The sequence below is a fragment of the Salmo salar genome, chromosome 16, assembly GCF_965601325.2.
Source record: "Salmo salar chromosome 16, fSalSal1, whole genome shotgun sequence".
Taxonomy (NCBI): Eukaryota; Metazoa; Chordata; class Actinopteri; order Salmoniformes; family Salmonidae; genus Salmo; species Salmo salar.
The window spans coordinates 22669720-22688222 of NC_138306.1; the positions used below are offsets into that span (position 1 = coordinate 22669720).

The 18503-nt window shown below is 43.4% G+C and overlaps 1 protein-coding gene across 1 annotated transcript in view; it reads left to right on the forward strand.

The window, feature by feature from the left end:
• The first annotated feature begins 6391 nt into the window (after nt 1-6391).
• Nucleotides 6392-18503, forward strand: part of cd44b (CD44 molecule (IN blood group) b) — a 36315-nt gene continuing 24203 nt past the window's right edge. The window contains exon 1 of the mRNA XM_014148324.3: nt 6392-6712. Within this exon, the coding sequence (XP_014003799.1) occupies nt 6646-6712 (67 nt within the window). The 5' untranslated portion in view covers nt 6392-6645. The remainder of the gene's footprint in view (nt 6713-18503) is intronic.

Sequence of the window (18503 nt, forward strand, 5' to 3'; positions counted from 1 at the left end):
TCGATTAAAATTACTGTGTCCAGTGAAAGGGCCAAATAGAATCAATTGGGTGCCTTTGTGCTGGCCTTAACTCCTTGCCAGCATTGTGTTTTCACGGTGGGCCATTACAACATTCTTTATGCATGTTTGGTAAAGGAGCAGAAAACAAGACAACAGCATTCATATTGTTGACTTGTTGTAGGTACATGGAAATGTAGAAACATTTTGTCTGAGTTCTTTCCTTTAGACCTGAAAGGACCAGTGTATTTTAAGTTAGAAGCTCAATATGAACGTCATAGCGACGATATCGTCCTCATGGAAATAGAAACGGTGTGGTTGATAACATTATTAACAGCTTGCCTTATCTTCACATAGATGCCATCTAAAGGTAACTGCCAAAATAAAAAATAAAACACTTTAAATATATTTTAAACAGGTTCTTCCACACAGGTGTGGTTCCTAAGTTAATTAAGCAATTAAAACATTCCATCATGTTTAGGGTCATGTATAAAAATGCCTAGTTGACCATTATTTTGGCTACCATGGAAGAAGAAGAAGAAGAGATATCAGTGACTTTTAAAGAGGAGTCTGAAAGGAGCATAGGGGGTTTAAAGTGTGTCTGTGTGTTCAAATCAAATGTTATTTGTCACATGATTCGTAAACAACAGGCGTAGATTCACAGTGAAATGCTTATTTACGGGCCCTTCCCAACAATGCAGAGAGAAAAATACATTCAAAAAAAGAATAACACGAGGAATAAATAAACAATGAATAAAGATAACTTGGCTATATACAGTACACAAGGTACCAGTACCGAGTCGATGTGCTGGAGTAAGAAGTAATTGAATGAGATACAGTGCATTCGGTAAGGATTCAGACCCCTTGACTTTTTCCACATTTTGTTATGCCTTATTCTAAAATGTATTGAATAAAAAAAATCCTCAGCAGTCTACACACAATACCCATAATGACAAAGTGAAAACAGGTTGTTTTTTGTTTGTTTTAAACATAAATACTTTATTTACATAAGTATTCAGACACTTCTATGAGACTCGAAATTGAGCTTAGGTGCATCCTGTTTCCATTGATCAACCTTGAGATGTTTCTACAACTTCATTGGAGCCCACCTGTGGTAAATTCAATTGATTGGACATGATTTGGAAAGGCACACACTTGGCTATTCAAGGTCCCACAGTTGAACAAGCCTTGAGGTTAAAGGAATTGTCCGTAGAGCTCAGAGACAGGATTGTGTTGAGGCACAGATCTGGCGAAGGGTACCCAAAATGTTATGCAACATTGAAGGTCCCCAATAACACACTTGCCTCCATCATTCTTAAATGGAAGAAGTTTGGATCCACCAAGACTCTTCCTAGAGCTGGCCTCCCGGCCAGGTGAGGTGACCAAGAACCCGATGGTTACTCTGACAGAGCTCCAGACTTCCTCTGTGGAGATGCCAGAATCGTCCAGAAGGAAAACCATCTCTGTAGCACTCTACCAATCAGGCCTTTATGGTAGAGTGGCCAGATGGAAGCCCCTCCTCAGAAAAAGGAACATGACGGCCCGCTTGGAGTTTTCCAGAAGAAAGCTAAAGGACTGTTGGATCATAAGAAACAAGATTCTCTGGTCTGATGAAACCAAGGTTGAACTCTTTGGCTTGAATGCCAAGCGTCACGTCTGGAGGAAACCTTTCTCCATCCCTGGTGGTGGTGATAGCATCATGTTGTGGGGATATTTTCTCGAATTGGCTTCCTATTTCGCAACAAAGCATCCTTCACTCATGCTGCCAAACATACCCTCGTAAAACTGACCATCCTACCAATCCTCGACTTCGGCGATGTCATTTACAAAATAGCTTCCAATACCCTACTCAACAAGCTGGATGCAGTCTATCACAGTGCCATCCGTTTTGTCACCAAAGCCCCATATACTACCCACCACTGCGACCTGTACGCTCTCGTTGGCTGGCCTTCGCTTCATAATCGTCGCCAAACACATTGGCTCCAGGTCATCTACAAGACCCTGCTAGGTAAAGTCCCCCCTTATCTCCGCTCACTGGTCACCATAGCAGCACCCACCTGTAGCACGCGCTCCAGCAGGTATATCTCTCTGGTCACCCCTAAAGCCAACTCCTCCTTTGGTCGTCTCTCCTTCCAGTTCTCTGCTGCCAATGACTGGAACGAACTACAAAAATCTCTGAAACTGGAAACACTTATCTCCCTCACTAGCTTTAAGCACCAGTTGTCAGAGCAGCTCACAGATCACTGCACCTGTACATAGCCCATCTATAATTTAGCCCAAACTACTACCTCTTCCCCTACTGTATCTATTTATTTTATTTATTTTGCTCCTTTGCACCATATTATTTATATTTTATCTCTGAACTTTCTTCAAACTACAAATCTACCATTCCAGTGTTTTTCTTGCTATACTTTATTTACTTTGCCACCATGGCATTTTTTTGCCTTTACCTCCCTTATCTCACATCATTTGCTCACATTGTATATAATCTTATTTTTATTTTTTATTTTTTTTCTACTGCATCATTGATTGTATGTTGTTTTACTCCATGTGTAACTCTGTGTTTTTGTATGTTGTCGAACTGCTTTGCTTTATCTTGGCCAGGTCGCAATTGTAAATGAGAACTTGTTCTCAACTTGCCTACCTGGTTAAATAAAGGTGAAATAAATAAATAAATAAATAAAAAATATTTCTCAGTGGTAGAGACTGAGAGACTAGTCAGGATCAAGGGAAAAATGAATGGAGCAAAGTACAGAGAAATCCTTTACATATAACATCGATAAACAGTCATCTTATTAATCATTACCTCTTACCAAATACTCAGTCAAACGATCGTAACCTTCTTGGATTTGCAAATCTCCTTCTTGGATCAGCCTTGTGCATTATTCAGTTCTACACAAATTGGTATAATCATTTATTTACTAGCTAACTAAATAATAACACAGAATACCCACACACACCTACATGAAACAAGGTTCCTAGTGGACTGTCACGATATGATGGCTTGTTACAACATAGATGGAGGGAGGGTAAAGAGAGAGAGAAAGAAAAAGGGACACTTTCTATAACTATTCTCCCATTAACCATATACTTTGCACACGAACCGCTGCCCGTTTGGAATAAAAAAAATCATAAATGTATTCACATGTGCCTTCGTCATTTATCTCGGTCCCGATTGTCTGAAAGGGGTCTCCCCTTTCCCGTCCTCTACTGTTGTTCACTCTGGAAGATAACCAGCGATGTCGACGGTTCCTATTGGTGATGAGCGTAGTAGGATAGTCTCACTTAGATTCACTTTCCTCGATAGATGACTTAAGACAGCTAATCAGTAGTACCAGTGATTGTCTGAGGTGAGCTTCTCACCGCTTCCTCCTCGTGTTGGGATTCAAGATTCGGACCACGATGAACATGAGCTGCAGCTCGTTGTCTCTCTGGTCTAAAGGAAGGTGAGTTTATTTCTTCACCTCATGTTGAGGTTCAACATTTCAACCATTTCCAACATGAAGCTACCGCTCCATGCCTTTCTGGTCTGTTATTTTCATTACCAAGGCTTTTTATGCAATCAGGCCAAAAGGGATGGCTCCGACCTCACTTTGGGCGTGGCTACTTACTTATGCACAGTTTATAGGAGTTAGATTCTCTTATCCCTCCTAAAATCACATTCATATCTTAATAAAAAAAATGTTCATAATTGTTCATATTGTATTCACAACATATTGGATGAAAACTTGACAGATAAAGGGGGTATCCTTTACAAGTTACAATATTTGGTCCATACAGTTCTTAATAACATCACAAAATGAAAAACAATATGACATTAGTGACCACTTCCCACATTGTTGTGTTAGAAATATTGTTCCATTATCACTTTTTGGACATTAGAGTTTTGGGTGGGGAAAAGTCTCTCTATGCAAAGTTATTCCTTTGGTTGATACCAAACGGTAGAGAGAGAGATTTCTCCTGCTTAAATCTACGACCGGGTGTGAGCTGTCTGGTTAATGTCAGCCATTACCAAGCTGATCCATTGAGATTCTCCCAGGACAGTCATGACATCAGTCAATGCAGATAATCCAGGTAGCTATTTGATTAACTATTTAGTGGTATTAGGGCTTGGGGGTAGAAGCTGTTCAGGGTCTTGTTGGTTCCAGACTTCGGTAATGCTGGTTCCAGTTCCAGTTCCTCTGCATCGGTAATGCTTTCCATGCGGTAGCAGACAGAACAGTCTGTGACTTCCAAAAATATAAAAAGTATTTGATGAAAAATACATGTGTGGCCTTACTGCTATTAGCCCATACAACCCATTGAATAACTGATTCACTACCTGGAACAACAGATAGTCTCTCAAAAAATCTGAAGGAAGCTTGTTCTGAAGTGTCTGTCCTATATCTGAGAGATATAAGAAAGATCAGGAATTGTTTAGAATTTTTTAAATGTATTTAACTTATTTTTGGCACTAAACAGTCTCCATATATAAAGTACCTGTCAAAAGTTTGGACTCATTTAACGGTTTTTCTTTATTTTTACTATTTTGTACATTGTAGAATAATAGTGAAGAGCAAGGAAAAGCTTGATTTAGAAAGAAACACACCTGTCTATATAAGGTCCCACAGTTGACAGTGAAAATCAGAGCAGAAACTATACCGTGAGGAAGATCTCCGAAATAGAATAGTGAAGGTTATAAAACTATTTCTAGAGTGTTGAATGTTTCCAAGAGCACAGTGGTCTCCATCATTGGGAAATTGAAGTAATATGGAACTACCCAGACTCTGCCTAGAGCTGGCCGTCCAACCAAACTGAAAAACCGAGCAAGAAGGACCTTGGTCAGGGAGGTGACCAAGAACCCAATGATCACTCTGACAGAACTATAGAGTTTGTTGGCTGAGATTGGAGAACCTGACAGAAGGACAACAGTTTCTACAGCACTTCACCAATCTGAGCTTTTGGGAGAGTGGCCAGACGGAACCCACTCCTGAGTAAAAGGCATGTGATAGCACGTCTGGAGTTTGCAAAAAAGCATGTGAAAGACAGAGCATAAGGCAAACATATTCTGTGGTCTGTGAGACAAACATTTTATTCTTTGGCTTGAATGCATAGCGCTATGTCTGGAGAAAACCAGGCACAGCTCATCACCCGTCTAACACCCTCCCTACCATGAAGCATGGTGTTGGCAGGATCTTGCTATGGGGAGGCTTTTCAGTGGCAAGGACTGGGAGACTGGTAAGGATAGAAGGAACAATGAATGGAACCAAATACAGGCAAATCCTTGATGACAACCTGCTTCAGAGTGCAAACGACCAACAGAACAAAGACTCCAAGCATACAGCCAAAGCTACGAAAGAATGGCTTAGAACAACAATGTGAAAGTCCTTGAGTGACCCAGGCAAAGCACGGAATTGAATCAAATTGAAAATCTGTGCAAAGACTGGAAGATTGCTGTTCACCGTCGCTCCCCATCTAACTTAACAGAGCTTGAGAAAATATGGGAGAAAATCCACAAATCCAGATGTGCAAAGCTGATACAGACATACCCAAGACGACTCAAAGATGTAATCGCTGCCAAAGGTGTTTTTACAAAGTATTGACTCAGGGGTGTGAATACTTATTTAAATTAGATATTTCTGTATTTCATTTTTGATAAAATTTAACATTTTTCTAAAAACATGTTTTCACTTGGTCATTATGGGGTATTGTGTAGATGGGTGAGATTTGTTTTTATTTAATCCATTTTGAATTGAGACTGTAACACAACAAAATGTGAAATAAGTCACAGGGTATGAATACTTTCTGAAGGCAGTGTATGTCCAGTCAGTTCATGGTTTTGTTTCATATAGGCCACCTTGAATTCTCATTGGCCACTGATCTATAATATGAATATGGCCGAAATCCATCTAGTCGTTTGACCTATTAGTGACAATGGAAAAGAGACTAGGATAGGGATGATCTTGAGAAAAAGCCCATGGTAAGAATAAAAGGTAGCTTTATTTCATCGGATGACATAGTGTCACTGTATCATGGCAGTTGTTGAGATTGGGAAGAGAAGGGGAGAGCGAGAGGGGGAGATCGAGTGAGAGAGGTTTACTGGAGAAAAATGAGATTAAATGAAAGCAGAGCAAGGAGGGAACAAAATACCAGATGCACTCAGCAACTGTTGCTGTCAGAGACAGAATTTAAGAAAGGTAGAAGAGGGAGAGAAGGGGAGGGGATAGTCAGCAAAACACAAGCTAATAAAAAATAAAAAATAAACAGTGACAGGAAGGAGAAAAGAGAGAGAGTGTGAGAGAGAAAAAGAGAGAGGCTGCACAAGGTAGGGAAGGAGGGGGGAGGAAGCAAGAGAGGGAGAAGCAGAAGGGTGTGTACACACCGGCACCACCCTCTTCCCCCTTCTGCCTGTGTGTCACTAAGCTCTGAAACCCTCTCTCTCACACAGAATATAAAAAAGTTGGCCAAAGTCTGTCTCAGCTCCAACAGCTACCAGACACCCACAACAACCTCTCTCTCTTTTTATCGCTCTCTCTCCCTCTCTCACACACACACACACACACACACCACCCCTCACTCCTGGCACAGAGAAGACAGGACCACTGGAGAGACCATACACACCTCCTCCTCCAGTCACTCACCCAGCCATCGCCAGACGCTAAGCCCAGGATGTGGACTTTGCTCTTGGGGGTCACCTTTGGATTACTGGCCTCCTCCAGGTCGGAACCGGCTCAAGGTGAGGGCACTGCACCTCTCTCTGCTCAGCGGATGCCTCTTTGTCTGGGGCTTTTTTTCTCTGGTTTCAGCCTGGAAACACTCTCCTTTGTTGGTGGATTTTATGGCGAGACAGTTGATGAGCATGTGTAGTGTATATATTTGTGTGTAAGGAGAGAGAACGATAGGCTGAGGCAGTGCCAAATGGATGTGTAGACACTGGTAAAGCAACGTGGGCTAGGCTACACTAGCTTACGTCTGGCAGTCTGAGACTCATGACAGCACAGACACAAAGGAGACAGTCGCTCGTGCTCTCTCACACACGCACACTCAGACACACACTTATCGGAGAGTGTGTTAGGGAAGAAAACGATGAGCCCATTCCGGGCAGCTGCTCTTTTCTCATGCTTTCAGGCAGTTATCTTGGTATTGTATTGCCACTGTAGCCTTCAGAAAGCATCTATCTGCTCTTCAATCAATGTGAGGGTACGAAAGAGCTCTACTCATTGTCTGACCACAGCTTAGGGATATGTCGATGTGCTTTAATGCAAATTTTCTAACACAAAGGAAGAAATTCATCAATTCCTCTGCCTCTCTTTCTCTTTAATTTCCTTTGGCTAGCTCCCTCATGCTTTCAGTGGATCTTGATTGGATGTATGTCAAAGGGGCATCTTTTTGAGGAGGGGAAGTTGGTGCTGAATCAAACAGGTCTGGCTTAGTCTCGCTCTCTTTGACTTGGCTGTGTGGGGGGAGGGGAGGGGTATCTGTGCCTCCTCTCTGGCTCTGTGCCAAATCACAGCCAACATACAGCTATAAATATGAACGGTTTAAAGGCAAACAAGAGAGGAGGTATAAGGTAGTTTGTGTGTGTGTGTTTAAAGGTTTAGAAACAGAGGGTTGTGTGCTCACATTTCCCCCATGTGTTCCTACTGTATATTTGTTTGCCCAATGGTTTAAGCTTAGGGCATGCAGTGTTGTAAGAAGCTGATAGCTGTGTGTGCGTGTGTCTATGTGCGTGTGTGTTTAAGGTAATTGGGTGTCTGGCGAATGCAGTCCTGGGGTGGTTACAGCTCGTCCTAACCTGGCCTTGTCTTTGAACCCTAAATGTGCTGCAGTCTTTCCTCCTAAAGTACATCATTAACAGCAGGACTCATGGACATGTGTTTCGTCCAGACATCCATGTAAACCAAGATCCTATTAATGGAAGCTTTTTACAATGGCTTTCGCATTACTGTGGATCCAGTCGACATGTGGTTCTGTAAATGTCCAAGGCAATAGGAGGTACCTTGAAATTTGACCTTCAGACAATGTTTTGCTCAACTACCCATTCTGGTTAATGACGCCTCCTATTGGATCCACTTTTTAAAAAGCATTTTCTGCTTTAGACACACTCACTCGCAAACACACACAAAGCAACATCCATGCAACATCCATAGAAATATTATGATGGCTGTTCCCATCGCTAGGTTGTTTGCTCAGGGTGACTTGGCTAATGGCCAGCTTTACTCCGCTCCTCAGAGCATGTTAGACAAGGCCTGATTGATCAGATCCTGGCTAAAGGTATGCACAGGGCCAGATCAGGCTGTGTCCGTCCAGGCTGGACACACATGCACCATCGAGGCCAGCCGACCCCCAGTCTGTGTGCATGTATTTGCTCCCCTGGCGTAACTACCCCTCCCGTACCTGTGGGTGTCACATTTCAAGTTGAGGGTCGGTGAGAGGCCCCTGTGGACCAGGACTAGGGCCTCACAAAGAGGGCTTGTGCCCATGCAAGCTGGGAGGACTGTCACCTGCCATCTGATCTGCATGGACACGTGCTTGACCCTTGTACTACACTCCTCTAGCTTTCTCTACCAACCAACCACCCGTAGGTGTCACAGCCTGGCCATCACTAAATTGAACAATTTCTTCTCTTCCTTTTTCATTGAGTTTCAGCCTCATCCCCCTCTCCAGTGCTTTTGGTGGCCCCTTCTCTGTCAGAAGCTGATCTGCATTTGAACTGTATTTCAGCCCTACTGTATCTCCCAGAACGTTGTTAAACCTATTAATTACACTGTAAAGCCTCTCTGTGAGTCTCAGGCTCGCCGGTAGCAAGGCTGTACCGCCGGCCCTACCTTCTCTTCCCTGATCATATACACTGAAGTCTTTGTAGCCCAGGCAAAGCTGCTCCAAAGGCCTCTCCTGTAATGTATACAGATCCTTAATGCATGAGGCAAGCCCAGCCGTCTCTAACCCCACCCCCCCAAATCTCCAACCAGACTACATTTTGTAATTGGGACCAATACAGCGGCTGTAGCTAAGGGTATTTTTCTATGGCATTTCTGTGAGCTTTTACTGCAAGTCGATAATCATGTAATAACTCCAATGTTTTCTCAATTTGGATGTAAGAGGTGGGAGCTGAAAGTCTTTGAAAGACATAATGGTGAAAATGAACGGGTCACTGAGATTTGAGAAGCAGAACCTCTTCATGCCAAGCCCTCAAAAAAGTAAGCGAAGAAGAAAGGCGGAATAAGGGAGAGTCAGAGAAGGGGGGAGAAAAAGAGAGTCCTTCAGGTGACTTTGCTTTGGTGAGTTTTGTGTGAGGGGATCTCATGTTTCAGCTGTACCACTGGTCTATTGGCTCTGTGGATCCTGTGACCAGCAGAGCGAGGGCTAGCCACAACATACATGCTGACAGCACCGGCTTCTACTGAGAGAGAGAGATTAACAGAAAGAACATGGTACACAAGATCAATGTTACACTGATGTTGCCAGAGTTTGTGAGAAATGTACACTCTTAGAAAAAAGGGTTCCAACAGGATTCTTTGCGGAAGGAACCATTTTCATTTGAAGAACCCTTTTTGGAAGATGAGGGTTCTTTGTAAGGCAAGGGGTTCTACCTAGAACCTTTTTCATCCTAAGAACCATTTTCTTTTGGAAGAAAGGGTTCTTTGGAAGGCAAGAAGGGTTTTGCATAGAACCCTTCTGAATCTGAATAAGCTTTTTTATTAAAAAAATATTTATTTATTTTAAATAGTGCCTGAGCATTAGTCAGTGTTTAAACTTTACCATCAGGAGATTGAATAATCTGATCCATTTAAAAAGATTGGTTTAAACTGTACCTATGGGAATATTTTAGCATTTATTTGGTATGTCCTTATTAATTGTATATATAAACACAGTACTGACATAGTTGATATATATGAGAGAGAGCGAGAGAGAGAGAGCGAGAGAGAGAGCGAGAGAGAGAGAGGCAGAGAAATTCAGACAGGTGGGAAAGAGCTGTTTGGCTTTCAAGTCTGATAAGACAGCTAGGAGAGCACAAACTGCAAATTGACTAATGTGTGTGGTAGTGGTGGCCAGTGTACAGTGTTTACTAGAGTGTGTGGTGTAATATGCTGTGTATAGCTATAGGAGTGAGAGGAGCCTTTCTCTTCCAGTCAGAGCACCTGGAGGTTCTGGCATGCGCTAAAAGCTCCCTTTTCTCCTAGCTAGCAGCCTCTGTATATCCAGACCCTCTGTGGTCTCTGGCCCTTTCAACTCCATTAACTGACAATAGCAGCTTTTCTAGAATCCCTGCCTTGGAATAGCAGGATCTTGGAGTGACAAAGCAGCACATGGCCACTCTCCCTGCATGCTAATGGTAACACCTCTGAATCATGGGTACCCTCTCTTTTCAGTCGTCCAAATGCTGTGTTCACTTTGATCCACTCTGGGCAGGTCTGTGGTGCCAGGGGTTGTTTTTCTCAAGGATAGAGACATTGTGGTGTGTGTGTATGTTTGTGTGGTTGGGGAGGGGTTTGTGGTTGTGAGTGTGTGTGCACGTGTGCGTGGTGTGTGTGCATGTGTCTCTGTGCCCAACCGTCACTAACAGTAAAGTAACTTCCTGTTCAACTTCCTGCCTCTGCTAGAACTCTAGTGTACACCAAAGGGCTGGGCCAGGCAGTTAAACTGATGCACTAAACATTTGTTTACTTTCTAAATGTGATACGTCATCAGTTAACATACCAGGTTGATAAGGGAACTGCTGTGAGTGCATTGACTCTCCACAACTCTGTGCTGTGTGTGGCAAAGCAAACTGCAGTCAGACAGGTAGAAGATCTAAGCCAACTATTATAAACTCACCCATCCACCCCGACCAACCACCCTACTTTAGTTTATGCCTTATGTAACCATCTGTCTCATGTAACCATACTAAATGTAAGATATCATAATATACTGAACAAAAATATAAACGAAACATGTAAATGTTGGTCCCATGTTTGACAACCTGAAATAAAAGATCCCAGACATTTTCCATAGGCACAAAAAGCTTATTTCGCTCAAATTCTGTGCACAATTTTGTTTACATCCCTGTTAGTGAGCATTTTTCCTTTGCCAAGATAATCCATCCAATTGACAGGTGTGGCATATCAAGAAGCTGATTAAACAGCATGATCATTACACAGGTGCACCTTGTTCTGGGGACAATAAAAAGGCCACTCTAAAATGTGCAGTTTTGTCACAACACAATGCCACAGATGTGTTTTAAAGGAAGCATGCAAGTTAAAGGAAGCTTACAATTGGCATCCTGACTGCAGGAATGTCCCCAAGAGCTGTTGCCAGATAATTGAATTCCCTACCATAAGCCGCCTCCAACGTCGTTTTGGAGAATTTGACAGTACTTCCAACCGGCCTCACAACCTCAGACCATGTGTAACCATGCCAGCCAAGGACCTCTACATCCGGCTTCTTCACCTGCGGAATTGTCTGAGACCATCCACCCCGACAGCTGATAAAACTATGGGTTTGCACAAGCTGCCAGAAACAGTCTTAGGGATTCTCAACTGCATACTTGTCGCCCTCGCCTTGACCTGACTGCAGTTTGACGATGTAACTGACTTCATTGGGCAAATGGTCACCTTCGATGGCCCCTGGAGATGTGTGCTCTTCACGGATGAATCCCGGTTTCAACTGTACCAGGTAGATGGCAGACAGCATGTATGGTGTCGTGTGGGCAAGCGGTTAGCTGATCTCAACGTTGTGAACAGAGTGCCCCATGGTGGCGGTGGTGTTATGGTATGGGCAGGTATAAGCTACGGACAGCGAACCAATAGCATTTTTTTCGATGGCAATTTGAATGCACAGAGATAGTATGATGAGATCCTGAGGCCCATTGTCGTGCCATTCATCCGCCATCACCTCATGTTTCAGCATAATAATACACGGCCCCATGTCGCAAGGATCTGTACACAATTCCTGGAAGCTGAAAACATCCCAGTTCTTCCATGGCCTACTCACCAGACACCTCACCCACTGAGCATGTTTGGGATGCTCTGGATCAACGTGTATGACAGTGTGTTTCAGTTCCCGCCAATATCCAGCAACTTCGCACAGCCATTGAAAAGGAGTGTGACAACATTCCACAGGCCACAATCAACAGCCTGATCAACTCTATGCGAAGGAGATCTGTTGCGCTGCATGAGGCAGCACTGCATGAGGCAGCACTGCATGATCCACACCCCTTTTTTTTTTTTTACATATCTTTGACCAACAGATGCATATCTGTATTCCCAGTCATGTGAAATCCATAGATTAGGGCCAAATGTATTTATTTCAATTGATTGATTTCCTGTAACTCATTAAAACATTTTGAAAATGTTGCATTTATATTTCTGTTTAGTGTAATTTGAGTGTAGCGCATTTACGTTTACTATGTTGCGTGTAGTCTACGAGACCAGGCTGAACTGTCAGATACACAAGTCAAATCATTGAGACATCAAAACAGACAGCTGTAAAATAATTCAGACAGCTAGGTTTCCATCCAATTGATGATAGATTCAGGCAAATCTTTTTTTTATCCACAAAAACTATATGCAAATCTTGCCAGCATGTTTCCATAAAAATAACTTTTACTGCTAAATTCCCATTTACCGAATAAAACAGACAAGTTAAGTTGGTTTCCATCACATTTTTACCTCTTCTGATCATTTTGTCACAAATATTTGGCGTTATATATTTCGAAATTTCCCACTCCGTTCTTGGCACGGGTGCTCTAGCCAACAGCTCGCAGATACAGTTTTTGTAGGCTAACTACATGATGAGATTATTATGGACAAAGGAACAATATTATTTTCATTTGTGAAAAGGCAGCTAAGCTGTAACGGGTACGCTAGGAGTCGAGAAGCAAGTACAGGGAGTGAATTTAATAAATGAAACAAGGAACAAAACAAGAAACACAAGTAGCGGACAGACATAACACAGGAACAGAATCAACAACGCCTGGGAAAAGAACCAAAGAGTGACAGATATAAGGGAGGTAATCAGGAAGGTGATGGAGTCCAGGTGAGTCTCAAGAGGCACAGGTGCGCGTAACGATGGTGGCAGGTGTGCGTAATAATGAGTAAACTGGCGACAATTAGCAACAGAGAGGGGGAGCAGGAGTAGACGTGACATAAGCATCAAGCTCATCACCATGCATTTTCACCAATACTTTCTCCTAATAAACTGCATGCTTTCCGAAGTTATAGTGGGAGGACCACAAAACAAATAAACGCATTAATAATAAGTTTACTTAAATAAGTTTACTTCGATATGATCGCTATTATATCAACATTTGTTTATAAATGTGTTTCCACCACCATTTCGCGCATAATTAATTGTACAAACACAAAAAGATCCCACCTTATCTAGCGTATTTTGTAAAGTTTACCAGAAATGTACGGTTTCCATCAGGCCTGTAGTAAAAAAATAAAACAAATATTCTACATGTACTTTAGTTGCATTAAAAGGTTGGACGGGAACCTGCTTACTGAGACGATTTTGCTCTGGTACAGTAATTTAACATCATGAATTCAGCTGATGTCTTATTTTTCTGTGTTTATCTTGAGTTCATGGACAAATTCTGTGACATTAGTGCTATAGTACGAACTCGGGCCCAGGCGCAGAGAAACACAGCAGGCAGAGGTAATGGTAAATCCAGAATATTTACTTAAGGTCTTCATAGCAAAACAACAAAGCAAGGGCACATGAGAACACTGAACAAAACATGAGACATCAGCAACTGGCCCTGTCCACAGAGGATCCTAAATAGTCATCCAGCAGGTGATCCCAATAAGCCCAATCAGGGTCACCTGGATACTAGAAGTAACCCAGTGGCAACCTCAGGTAGTACACTCAAGGGAGAATAACTGACCTGTAACAGGATGTGGAGGTGGGATGAACCCTCATGGACTGGGGAAGATGAAGACGATAGGCCACTGGATTGACCCGCTGTAGAACCTTGAATGGCCCAACGTACCGGGGAGACAACTTCCTAAATTCCACGCGTAGAGGCAGATCCCTACCAAAACCTCCAGACCATCTGGCCTGGATGCAGGAAGGGACTCGGGCGGCGAGGACGGTTGGCCTGTCGTTGAACCCAAGCTGAGGACCTCAGGAGCGCTGACCGAGTCCTCTTCCAGGTCCGTCGGCAATGAGAGATGAGGAATTGAGCAGAAGGAACTGTCACTCCAATCTCCTGATCTGGAAACGGGGGGGGGGGGGGGGGGGGGTGTAACCGTACAACACTTGAAATGTGAAAGGCCAGTGGAGGAACACTGGAGAGTTGTGTGCATACTCCACCCAGGGAAGGTGCTGACTGCAAGTAACAGGGTTGGCAGACAGACAGCACTGTAAGACAGTCTCCAGAGCCTGGTTCACCTGCTCAGTTTGACCGTTGGACTGAGGGTGATAACCTGAGGACAGACTGGCTGATGACCCCAGAAGAATACAGAATGCCCTCCGAAATCTGGAGGCAAACTGGGGGCCACGGTCGGAGACTATGTCCAGAGGAAGTCTGTGAAGGCGGAAAACATGCTGAATGACTAGCTGAGCAGTCTCACGGGCAGATGGAAGCTTAGGCAGCGGAATGAAATGTGCGTCTTGGAAAAGTGGTCCACAATGACCAGGATGACCGTGTGTCCCTCAGGATGGAAGGCCTGTGATGAAATCCATAGAGAGATGGGACCAGGGTCGAGAAGGTGTTGGCAGCGGATGAAGAAGCCCCAGAGGCAGCTGATGAGGAGTCTTGTTCTGGGCCCATGTTGGACAGGCAGCCACAGAGTTCTGAGCGTCCACCTCCGCCGAGGGCCACCAAAACCTCCTCCTCAAAAACTCTATGGATGAGTGAGAGGTGAGAGGTGAGACGCGATGAGTGAGCCCACTGAAGTACCTTGGACTGTGCCCCAAGAGGAACAAAAAGTCTGTTAGGTGGACAGCTGTCTAAATGCCTCCCTACCTTGCGCTTCCCTCACTAGTCTCTATACCCCAGGATACCCGCGCAAGGATGAGTGACCTGGGGATGATGGATTCAAGCGGCCGATCCTCATTGAAGCTAGGGAACTGGCGAGAAAGGGCATCTGGCTGCACGTTCTTAGAGCCTGGATGGTAATATAACGTGAATCTGAACCAAGTGAAGAAGAGAGCCCAATGAGCCTGTCGGGGGTTGAGGCGTTTAGCCTCCTGGATGTAGTCCAGGTTCTTGTGGTCAGTCCAAACCGTAAAGGGATGTTCCGAGCCCTCCAACCAGTGACACCACTCCTACAAAGCCAGTGAAGTGCCTCTATATTCCAACCGCTCTCAGAGGCGAGCGTCCGAAAGTCAATGGCGTAATCAGCTACTCTCCGGCTGTCCTGCAGAAGCACAATGAGTCTTTGAGCAGCGTTCCTGCCACTTATGGGGTGATCAAAAACCATCCTCATCTCCTTGGTGCAACTCGAAGACCAGCGAATTTTGGACCAGGAACCCACGACACCTCAGGATGCCCCTCATAGCTGGAGGCTCCCGAGGGGAGGAAGATGATGAGCTGGTAGGAAGTGGAGAGTTAGACACCGCCACAGGTGTAGCAGTTGCTCCCATCTGTCCCGTCTGCAGAGTAAACACAAGAGTTCCTAAATCCTCCAACGATGTCTTCAGCCGTGCCTCATGGCGACCAATCGCTGTTCCATGGTGAGTGAGAGCCGACCATAAGTGGTGGAGCTCGGAGTGTCCCTCGGATGATGGAGAAATCTCCGCTGCGTCCATTTTGAGGCTCAGGTCTACTGTGACATTAGAGAGAAACACAGCAGGTAAGGGTAAATCCAGAATATTTACTTAAGGTCTTCATAGCAAACCAACAACGCAAGGACACACGAGAACACTGACCACAATATGAGACCTGAGCAACTGGCCCTGTTCACAGAGGAACCTAAATAGTCATTCAGCAGGTGATCCCAATAAGCCCAATCAGGGAAACCTGAATACTAGAAGTAACCCAAGGGTGCTCTCCAGTGACAACCTCAGGTAGTACACTCAAGGGAGAAAACCTGACCAGGCCTTTTTCCGTACCTAGGCTACGTGTTGTGAATTACGCAATGTACATTTCAAAACCAACTATCAAAGTGGCCAAGGCTGCAGTCCAAACATGTTATTTCTACACTCTCAGCCCTCGCGCTAGCCACTTTCCCCAGGGAATCCCTGTCGAAACCGGATGCAGTTTGATTGTCATCTTAAGTGGAGGTCTAATTCACAAACGTTGCCCCCTCGGCCCTCGATTTAGCTCGAGGGAACGAGTGATGAACTTTGATCACTTCTGGGGTAGATACAGTATGAGACACAATTCAATGCAAACTGTAGTCACTTGTCAAGCTCCGGTCACTGCGAAGTGTCAAATTTTATCAACAGGGCTGCATTTTTGGCATGTCATCAAAATTATGATGATAGCCTGCTAAAAACAATATATATACAATACCGTTCAAAAGTTTGGGGTCACTTAGACATTTCAGGTTTTTGATAGAAAACACATCTTTTGTCCATTAAAATAACATCAAATTGATCAGAAATATAGCGTAGACATTGTTAATGTTGTAAATGATTATTGTAGCTGGAAACTGCAAATTTTTTATGGAATATCAGCATAGTTATCAGCAACCATCATTCCTGTGTTCCAATGGCACGTTGTGTTAGCTAATCCAAGTTTATCATTTTAAAAGGCTAATTGATGATTAGAAAACCCTTTTGCAATTATGCTAGCAGTGATGATCTTCTTGCACTTCCTGCGACAACTGGTGTTGTAAGTGTCTTGGAGGGCAGGCAGTGTGCACCCAATGGTGTGTTCGGCTGAGCGTACCACCACTCTGGAGACACAACACAATTCTCGCTCGCACCACATCTTTTGCAACTGATGTTTGTGCCTGTCGCCATGGTAATCCTATATCAACAAGTACCATGGAGATAGAATATCTGGGGTGAGATATCCTGTGTGTGTGTGTGCACATGATGTTCATGCTTTTGCTGTCTGTAGACAAAAAGGCCTGACACTCTAAGAATATTGATGTTACAGTATGTGGAGGGAGAACAAACTTTAAACTGAATAACTCAATGTCCATTGATGATCAAAGCTGTGTATAGCCAAACCCATGAGAAGAATGATAGATGGAGGGAGAGAGATAGGTTCAGACAGAGATAGATGAAGACAGGCATTGAAACGAGCGGCTCAGCCCTACGGACCTCACTCTTGACGTCCCTCTTGTCCCTATACACTTATCCTCTTGGACTGTTATTCTGCCAGTGCCCAACACCCTGGAGACAAAAGAAAAAACACAATGCTCGCTTGAACCACGTCTTTCGCAACTGATGTTTGTCTCTGTCGCCATGGTAATCATGTATCAGCAAGCACCATAGGATAGGATATCTGGATTTCCAATGTGAGTGTATGTGCGTGCTCATGATGTTCATGCTTTTGCAGTCTGTAGATAAAAAGGCCTGACAAGAATGTTGATGTAATATTTCTATCAATTTTATTCTGACTATCTTTACAAACTTCCTCAGAAGTTGAATATATATACTATTCCCAGAGCTCTGAAGACACTTTTCTGGAGGTAAAATCACAACCGCACTGTGAACTAACTCCTGCAATTAACTTTTTTCTACTAGCACTGACTTTGCTGATTGAAGAAAATGTATAAGAGCGTGTGCTAAATGACTAAAATGTAAATGTAAAAAAAGCCTCCATACACACTACCTGTCACGTCCTGACCATAGAGAGCTCTTATTTTCTATGGTAGAGTAGGTCAGGGCGTGACTGGGGCGGTATATTCTAGTTGTATTTTTCTATGTTGTTTGGTTCTAGTTTCTGTTTTTCTATGTTGGGGTTTTTGGATGATCCCCAATTAGCGGCAGCTGGTCATTGTTGTCTCTAATTGGGGATCAGTAGTGTGAGTGTATGGGAGATTATTTAGAGTTAGTGCATGTAGCACCTCTTCGTCACAGTTTGTTGTTTTGTTTATGGTTTATTGTATGTCTTGCATAGTTTCACATTATAATAAAATATGTGGAACGATATTCACGCTGCGCCTTGGTCCGTTCCTACACACATACGTGACACTACCCTTCAAAAGTTTGGGGTCACTTAGAAAATGTCCTTGTTTTTGAAATATTTTTTTTTTTTGTCCATTAAAATAACATCAAATTGATCAGAAATACAGTGTAGACATTGTTAATGTTGTAAATGACTATTTTTTATGAAATATCTACATAGGTATACAGAGGCCCATTATCAGCAACCATCACTCCTGTGTTCCAATGGCACGTTGTGTTAGCTAATCCAAGATGATCATTTTAAAAGGCTAATTGATCATTAGAAAACCCTTTTGCAATTATGTAAGCACAGCTGAAAACTGTTGTCCTGATTAAAGAAGCAATTAAACTGGCCTTCATTAGACTAGTTGAGTATCTGGAGCATCAGCATTTGTGGGTTCGATTACAGGCTCAAAATGGCCAGAAATAAATAACTTTCTTCTGAAACTCATCAGTCTATTCTTGTTCTGAGAAATGAA